At 40.0% G+C, this 9,559-nt stretch overlaps 1 protein-coding gene across 2 annotated transcripts in view; it reads left to right on the top strand.

Moving 5' to 3' along the window:
- The window catches only part of LOC121927242 (matrix metalloproteinase-27-like), an 18,114-nt gene extending 8,760 nt beyond the window's left edge, over positions 1-9,354 (top strand). Inside the window, exons 8-11 of one of the 2 annotated variants that reach the window (XM_042460932.1) lie at positions 2,823-2,953; positions 4,485-4,644; positions 6,648-6,751; positions 8,202-9,354. In XM_042460932.1, coding sequence (XP_042316866.1) covers positions 2,823-2,953; positions 4,485-4,644; positions 6,648-6,751; positions 8,202-8,302 — 496 coding nt within the window. In that variant the 3' untranslated portion in view covers positions 8,303-9,354. The remainder of the gene's footprint in view (positions 1-2,822; positions 2,954-4,484; positions 4,645-6,647; positions 6,752-8,201) is intronic. The other variant, XM_042460933.1, reaches the window with a different exon arrangement.
- The last annotated feature ends 205 nt before the right edge of the window (positions 9,355-9,559 follow it).

Below are 9,559 nucleotides of genomic sequence, written 5' to 3'. Positions count from 1 at the left end.
AAACAATACTTTTAACACTGGAACCTAGATTGCTGTGAGGGGAAAACCCACTCTGTATCCTGCTATTCGCTGGCTTTCATTAGTTTGCCACGTTTTGATATGGCAGGGAAGTTTTAGGAATAGGAGAGCATTTTTAAATAGTCAATTAGAAGTCATAAATAGGGGTCCTGGGAGCCTGAAGAAGTACAGAGGGCTATGTAGACCACTGGCTGCACTTTACCTGCTCCTGTTCTAGTGCCTGTTTACATTCTATGGTTGTGTTTTCTGCCCTGCCTGAACATCTCTTGCTTCTTTACATTGACTGCTAGATCAATACCTGTAAAAATGCTTCTTCTGTTGCTTGTTATCACTGATACCGATTTTATGCTTATTACTAAATGGCCATGATTATAAAGGTCTGGAAACCATGTCCTATGAGGAGGGATTTAGGGGGCTGGATATGTTTACCCTGGAGAAGAGAAGGTTTAGAGGTGATATGACAACCCTGTTTAAATATTTGAAAGAATGTCATATTGAGGATTGAACAAGCTTGTTTTCTGCTGCTCCAGAGACTAGGACATGGAGCAATGGATGCAAGGTTCAGGAAAAGTAGTAAATATTAGGAAGAATTTCCTGACAGTAAGAGTTTTCAACAGTGGAATATACTCCCTCAGAGTGTGGTGGAGTCTCCTTCTCTGGAGGTTTTAAAATAAAGGCTGGATGGCCATCTGTTGGAGATGCTTTGATTGTGTGTTCCTGCATGGCAGAGGGTTGGACTGGTTGGCCCATGATATCTCTTTCAGCTGTATGATTTTATGATTCTGTATTGAATGTGAGGGAGGTGACATGTGTATGTTGCAAGCATCCCCAGAGATAGCCTATCACAGTGGTGGTGAACCTATGGCACATGTGCAGAGGTGGCACTCAGAGCCCTCTCTGTGGGACGCATGCTGTTGCCCCAGCACAGAGTTTGCCAGAGTTCATTATTAGAAAGCCTGAAGGACATAGCACTTTGTGATAAATAAGTGCGGTTTGGGTTGCAGTTTGGGCACTCGGTCTGTAAAAGTTTTGCCATCACTGTCCTATCAGGTCATCAGTTCCCATGGTGCCACTCCCATCAGCTCTACCCAGCATAGGCAATGATGAGGAAGGAGAGAATTTTCTTCCCCTTTCCTCCACTATATCACTAGGATTTAGAGGTAATCTAATTAGGCACGTATTGATCTCCTTTTGCAGGTGAACTGAAGCACAAAGAAATTCATGGGGCAGAGAAAAGTTGAACCAGCCACTTGAAAAATCATTCTTATTTGTAGATAGTGTGTTGCATAAGGGAAACTTTAGACTTGTTTCAGCTCAAAATTATGTAAAGCAGAACCTTTTCAAATGGACCTTGGCAATGCTGAGGAACCTCTGCATCAGAAAAGGAGGATATACATTTGATAAATAAATAAAGATATTAATTTGTTGTTCTGTGCCTTCAAAGTTGTTTTTAACTTATGGCAATCCTAGAGTGAACCTATCATGAGATTTTCTTAGTAAGATTTGTTCAGAGGGGGTTTTCCAATGCCTTTCTCTGAGGCTGAGAGAGTGTGACTTGCCCAAGGCCACCCAGTTCTATGGCTGAGCAGGGATTTGAACCCTGCTCTCCAGGAGTCCTCTTCCAACACTTAAACCACTGTACCACATTGGCTCCTACAAGATTTAAATGTTGATTCTCAAATGCTACCATGTAAAATGTTTATTATACTGAAAGCACAGGAGAGCCAGGGTGGCACAGTGGTTTGAATGTTGGACTACAACTCTGGAGACCAGAGGTCAATTCCTAGCTAGGCCACAAAACCCACTGGGTGACCTTGGGCAAGTCACATGCTCTCAGCCTTAGGGGAAGGCAATGGCAAACCTCCTCTGAACATACAGAAAATGCCATGATAGGTTTTCCTTTGGGTCACCATAAATTGGAAACAGCAATAAACCACTGAATAAGTGATGTGCTTCATATTAAACATCTATAGCAGTGGTTCCCAAACTTTGGTCCTCCAGGTGTTTTGGATTTCAGCTCCCAGAATTTCTGGCTGTTGGCCAAGCTGACTGGCCCTTCTGGGAGTTGAAGTCCAAACCATTTGGAGGATCAAAGACTGGGAACCACTGATTTTATAGCATTGTGCTGAAAATATCCTAAAGTCACTGTTTACCTTTGTAACATTATAATTGTGTAAGTTTCAATGTTCTGCTCTTGGTCATCCAAATTAATTACATGAGTACAGCAAATTAATAATACCAAATTAATTATATTCATGCAGTGAGCTCATGGCTTCCATGTCAGTAGGATGGTGACTCCACTCCAGATTCTAAACTAGCCTTTAAAGGAGCTAGTCAAGACTCAAATTTATATTGGGAATAGGATTCCAAGCTTGGATAGCTCCTTTAAAGTACATATTAAAAAATCAGTCTCCTTCCTTGGAGGTCTTCAAGCAGAGGCTGGATGGCCATCTGTCGGGGATGCTTTGATTGTGATTTCCTGCATGGCAGGGGGTTGGACTGGATGGCCCTTGTGGTCTCTTCCAACTCCATGATTCTATGATTCTATGATCAGAGTGGATTAAAGCCATGGGCTCACTGCATGAATAGTCAAAGTATTAGGTAGACCCTCCCAATCAGTCAGATTAATAGCAGATATGTCATATTGTTCAGATATGTTTTGTTCAGGGAAATCTTCAAAAACCTAATATAGGACTCTGGAAGACTGATGTATATTAACACCAAATATTTGTATTATCTAGCATCTTTTAAAATGCCACTTCTATTGATATATTGCAATGCAAAATGTATTATATTAATTTCAGGCACTTCTGGAGAGTGTACCCTACTCACTCAGAAGTTGATCTTGAATTAATTTCGACCTTTTGGTCTTTTCTACCATCCAACATCCAAGCAGCTTATGAAAATATGAATGATCAAGTTTTCTTTTTCAAAGGTAATACACTACTCTTTGTAATGTTTGAATCAAAGGTTTAAAATAGGGATGGGCAAAAAAAATATTCAGCTGCAGGAGAGAAGTGGATAGATTCCTAAGATGTGTTGTTGCTCAGCAAAGTTGAGGTCAGGCTCAGCATGTACTGGGTATGTGTGTGTTAATCTGTGTACAGCTCCCTCATGTGGCAAACAATTAGGCCTAAAATTGTGTTTGCCATTAAAATATTGCCTGGCATGGCCTGACTCAGGAGTGTCACACAAGGCAGTAAATCAGAATTAAAGCAAGATACTGGTGTATTTGGCTAGTACTTAGCACACTGTGTTGTGTCTATTCAGTTGCTGTTTCATATTTCCTTTGATTCTATGGTGCACCTTTTCATTGACAGGGAATCAATTGGGTCGTAACATCACTGCTGTTCCATTAGTTTCTCTCATACAAAAGGTCCCTTCCATGGTAGTAAAATTGATGGCTATGAGGGGGCATTATTCTTCTCCTCTCCCCTCTCCCCCTCACTGTTTCCAAGGGCCAAGGTTGTTTTTACTCAATACCTTTCAGTTTTGTTTTGTTTTTGTTTTTGATGTGATTGCCTAATTACCCAAAAGGGTAATCAAAAACCCAAAAGGAATGGAGTAAAAACGACCTCAGCAGAGACACTCATGTACTGAAAGGCATAGAAGGCAGGTTACAGAGCTAATGTGGAAGGGACCATGGATTGTTAAAGTATCTTACTTGTGTGGTTGAAGAGAAGTGTGATGCTGAATGATTTCAAACCAGTATGTTCCCATTTTCTTCACTAATGTGATATTTTTTTGATGAGAAAAAAAGCTGGAGTTATAAAGTCCTCACTCTTCTTGTGTATATGTCTATCAAGTCGCCTGTCACAGGATTTTCATAGGCAAGGAACACTCAGGGGTGATTGGCCAATGTCTTTCTCTGAAATATAGTCTACAGCAACAGGTATTCTTTTGCAGTCTCCCATCCAGGTACTAACAAGGATTAATCCTGTTTAATTTCCAAGATCAGAATTAATCTGAATTATTCTGGGAATTTAGGCATTTCTGAACTGACTCTGATTAATGACAAAATCCTTCTGGGCAGAAGGAGTGTGAAGCTTCTTGTAGAGCCTTTCCTGAGCCTTTCACTCAAGCTGCACAAGTGTTTGTCTTGGGAAGCCAAAATGAAAGCTTAGAATGATGGAGATCTATAAATCAACTCTCACTCAGCATCCTCCAAACATGCCTTCCCCATCTCTTAGCTAAGATGTGAAGAGTAGGGAGGACTCTTTTTCTCCTCATCTTTGGCTCATTGCACTGGCTGGCAGCCTATCTGGGTACGTGGACAGAGAATTAGTCCTCCAAAGGTGTCCTATTCCTTATGTGTTTTAAAGCTTGAGTAAGTTGTTCCACTTAGATGATCAAAGACTTGAGTTCAGGCTGATCTGCAGTAAAGAGATCCACATGGAGCTTGCTAAAAGGGGGGGGGGGGGAGAAACTCTTTCACACAAGGACCTTTTATTTTCCTGTTTCAACAGATAATCATTTCTGGATGATTAGTGGCTTTGAGATGCATCCCGGTTACCCCAAAACAATTGACCATTTTGGCTTCCCACAAAATATTAAGAAAATTGATGCAGCTGTTTTTGACAAAAATAGTGGAAAAACCTATTTCTTTGTTGGTACCAAATACTGGAGGTAAGAGCTGGCATCCTGTTAGTTATAGTTAGCATTTGAACTGCTGGTTATGATATTTAAAGCCCTACAGGGCTTGGGTCCAGAGATTCTGAAGACACTATCTCCCCATATGAGCCTGGTGGAGCTTTAAGATCTACAGAGGAGGGCCTTCTCTTGGTCCCACCCTCATCATAGGCACATTTGGTGAGGACATGAGAGAGACCCTTCTAAGTGGGAGTCTCCAGGTTGTGGAATTCCTTTCCACAGGAGATCCAGTTGATTTCCTTTTCTGTGGGCAAGTAAAGACGTCTTTATTTAAGCAGACATTTAGTTTTTAATTAGTTGCAACAAATGCTGCTTTGAATGGGGTGTTGTGTTTCTATTTTATGATGCTTTAAATGTGCTTTTGAATCTAGCTTTAAATAGTATTTTTAACTTGTATGTTTTAAATAGAGCTCTGGATTCTTTTTTTAAAAAATTGTATTAATAATTTTTAAAATTGCATTTTGTTTTTTAATGGAAGTGAGCCACTCTGAATCCCATGCTTGGAGAAAGCAGGACATAAATTAATCTAATAAAATAAACAGTTACTTTAATTCATGTATAAATCCCTCTTCAGAAACAGCTAGATAATTTTGTCCAAAGTGGGAATCTCTATTCATCTGAAGAGTACAGCAGCAGAGTCGTACATGTGATGCCACTACACATTGTACATGCAGGTTCACATTGTGAATGTCATATGCAGGTGTATACAGTGTACTGTGTATTTCACATCTGTTTGCACATTCCATTATGCAGTGCAGTGCTGTTGTTGAACAACCTCATTTAAGTTTTGTGTGTAAAGTTATCTTCATCTCATAGATGAAGGCAGTTGGGTTTTGATAGAGTATTTGGAAAGATGGCTCAGCCACTGTAGGGTATATAAAATGTTAAGACACCCATTTCATCTAAAAATAGTGTAGCAGACCTACATTATGTTCAGCAGGTACGCTTACTACAACAGATATGACACAAGACATGCTCCTCATGAGGTTAAAAACTAGCAGAATTAGTCTGACTTTGAGATAAATTATTTCATTCTGTAAAAAGAAATTCCTAGAAAATCTTTCACTGATGGTTTTCGTTCATTGGGGAAATGTTGTCAAAACTTCATTTTGAACTGACTAGCGTTTTTGAATAATAATAATAATAATAATAATAATAATAATAATAATAATAATAATATGATTTATATTTTATATTATAAATTATATTATATTATATATCATTCATAATTTTCCCAGCCTATGATTTTGGGAACTGTAATCCCTAAATGCAACTTTTACTACCTTAAGGTAAATGATTAATATAAGATTGCAGGCTTAGACTTCTTTCCATATCATTAATGAGTTTCTGTGGAAGGGGCAGTTTTTTGGCATTCCTCATGCAAATGCCATTATGCTTTGTGTTTGATAATAATAGACACAGGGGCTCTGCAGACCGCTCCTTTCCTGGCCAGATTGGGGCTGCGGCAACCTCACACCATGGCCCTGATCCAGCCTTTGGAGGGCACAAAAAGGAGCCATAAAAAGTGATTCTTTTTGTGGCCTCCAAAGGGCATTATAGTTGTGATGGTGTGGCTGTATGGCGCCCTTTTGGCACTGCATCATTTGGACGCAGTGCCGGAGGCACACAATGATGCCGCACAGCATCTGGAGTGGCATGCAGCATCATGGCACCCTGGTGGCAGCATCATTGCATGTGTCATCAGGATGTTGCAACCCGACTTTTAGGCCAGTCTGTATAGGGCCTCAGTTCCCCGATCGCTGACATACAACATTATTAAGAGAATTGTGTTTTCTTGCCATACTTGTGGAGGCAGGGATAAAAATGAGGATGAGAGGAATGGTGTCAAATAGCACCCTTTTAAAAAATGCTACAGATACACTGTTCTTTCAACATCATCTGTAATGTGTGTTGAACTTAAATTTGGGCAATTCAGATTCCTCAGTTGTAAAGTCACTTCCTCAAATGATATTATTCAGGTATGATGAAAATAATCAATCCATGGATGTGGGGTACCCACGAAAAATAAATGATGATTTTCCTGCAATTAGCCAGCAGGTAGATGCAGTTTTTCAGCACAATGGTAAGTGTAAACTGAATTTTCTTATCAGTTAACACAGATCGGAGATTTGGATCATGGAGTCAGATCCTGCTTTTTTCCCTTCTTTCAATAGCAGTATAACTAGATCCAACACTGCAATGTCCCCTATGCACCAGCATAACAGAACATTTTTTCTCTTCTCCCCAAAGCCCACAGCTCTCAATGGCACCTGGAAACTGGGTCCAGAGGGTTTTCCAATCTTCTAGACCAGTGGTTCTCAAACTGTGGTCTTCCAGGTGTTTTGGACCATCTCCCAGAATTCCTGACTGTTAGTCAAAGTTGTTGGGGCTTCTGGGTACTGAAGTCCAAAACACCTGGAAGACCAAAGTTTGGGAACCACTGCTGTAGACCAAGTTTAGGGGATGTACAAGAAGGTTACAAAGGTATCATACTCCCATTGGTTTTACTGATGGAATTAGTGGTAACACCATACATGATGAATCTGACAAAATGATGGAAAATGTCCTATCTGATTCAAGCTCTTTCACACACTACTTTATGGTAACTGAAAACTTCACCACACAATGGCCCGAAACACACCGGCTAAATAAGGTGGCTTACACTTTAGGGGCATGGCATTCAAATGACAAATGCCGCAAAGCAACTGAAAGCCATTCTGATGCTGCACTCCAATCCAAAGGACTGGAGCAAAAAGAAGTGGAAAAAATCCAGCTCCTGGCCTTACAGCTGGGGCTTGTGGTGGTAACCCACTTTGGAAGCAGGCCATGTGGTCACCACAATCCCAGCCCAGTCATGAATGGAAGGCACTCCTTCCCAGCTGTCTGTTCTGCACCAATGAGGGAAAAGCTGACCTTCTAAATCCATCAATATTTTCCTGTATTAGCTCCAAAGCTCAAAGATAAATACATCATACAATAGGATGAACACCCGGATCAGAACTGTGTATGTGTGAGTCTGTGTGTGTGTGTGTGTGTGTGTGTGTAGCAGGAGAAGGAGAGTGGACCCAAGGAAATTAAACACATCCACACTTACATTTGTACCTTCAATTAGCACTGTCTAAACAAGCCTGAGAAAAGTTTAGTTTCATTTTTACAAAATCCTGGCTCTGCTTTATACTCAAACCAAAGATTCCTGCTTGAAGCCCTGATGGTGCAGTGGTTAAATGGCAGTACTGCAGCCACTCACAGCCACAAGGTTGTGAGTTCAGACCCAGGCTCCAGGGTCCACTCAGCCTTCCATCCTTTCATAGTTTGGTAAAATGAGTACCCATGGAGTGCTAGTTCACTGATAAGCAGTATAGAAATGCACTTGCTATTGCTATTTGGAAAAAATGGTTAGATTTTTTTTAAAAAAACAGCTTGATAATCCTTGGTTTAAAATTTTATTATGAATCTTCCTAATGTTCATTTAATGCAAAATCTCTCAGGAAAATAAATCTTGCTCTAATTAATGCAATCTCTTTTGTTTCTAGGATTATTCTATTTTTTCCATGGCTCCAAGCAGTGGGAATTTGATCCAAATGAGAAAAGAGTGATTCGTGCAATGGGAAGCAACAGCTGGTTTAACTGTTAGAATTTATACAAACACAAATACCTCTTAAAAACCCTCTTTTAAAAAAGGGAAATTATTTAAGTATATTTCTGTCAAGACACCAATAGCAAAACAATCCAATGCCCTGTAGCTGTCAGCCAAAATGCATTTAAGTTGTCTGTATTTAATCAATACTTTGTGTATTGATCAGTTAACAAAACTGATATTTTCCTGGCCATTAAAAAAAAATTGGTACCAGATGTAGAAATGACATTAAAAGAATAGGGATGCGTTCCTAACCCCCAAAAAGAAGAGCAGTTCAACATGTTTAGCAAATTCTTTATTCAAATCTAGCAATATGCACAGGTGAGATGAAACACCCAGGTCAGGTAAGCTTTGACATAAATAAAAAGAAACATTTTGAAGCTTACAGAGACCCCTTAAAGCTTCTTCCAAAATACATAATTTACTAGCCTCCACTTTCTATATGATTTCATTTTAGTGGCCAGACCTGTAGACCAATGCTTCATTCACATGTTGGAAGTAGATGGTGAGACAGGCTTATCGGTTTCCTGTTTTATTGCTCACATGCTCAATAAGGGATTCTGGAAGCAGCTGATGTCTGCCTTGCCTGTTGCAGGCAGTCACATACAGCTACAAAAGAATCAGCTAGAGTACAATCCCACTTTTTCCCAGGTCAGTCTTTGTTTATTGCATTGTTTACTGCAGACACACTGGTGCAACCTGACACCTGAAGTCTGTATTTCTGCAGCCCTCCTTCCCCCAGTGTTGATTCTGCTTTTGCAAAGGCCAGCTAAACAAAGGATGAGAAGGGAAGAAAAGACTTTATAAAAAGGAGGCTCTTATTAGAGACTCTGTTAACTGAGGTATTCCGGTACGTACTCAACAAAAAAAAGTGCCAAGATTTTCAGTATCTTTTTTATAACAGTATTAACACATTTTCTTCAGATGTGGAATGCAAATCTGTATATGGCTACTTGGGCGCAAGCCCCATTGAATTCAATGTGCCTGACTTCCATGTGTGGGGTTGCAGTTCTAATGCTTTAAGTTATGAATGAGTATGCAGTAAAGTATCTATTCATTGATACAACTTGTGTTTAAAAGTTTTTATATGGTATTTGTGTATAGCGGGATGGGGCAAAACTGAAATAGTTAAATTCCGATCACATGTAACAGCAGGGGTGAGAGTGGTACAGCCCTTCATATATTGCTGAACTGTAACTCCCAGCATTCTTCACCAGTGGCTATGCTGCAGGGAACTGCAGTTCAACAACAGTT

Source organism: Sceloporus undulatus, chromosome 3, assembly GCF_019175285.1.
Source record: "Sceloporus undulatus isolate JIND9_A2432 ecotype Alabama chromosome 3, SceUnd_v1.1, whole genome shotgun sequence".
NCBI classification, from domain to species: Eukaryota; Metazoa; Chordata; class Lepidosauria; order Squamata; family Phrynosomatidae; genus Sceloporus; species Sceloporus undulatus.
The sequence above is the reverse complement of the archived record's forward strand: the minus strand, read 5'-3'. Positions and strand labels throughout refer to the sequence as shown.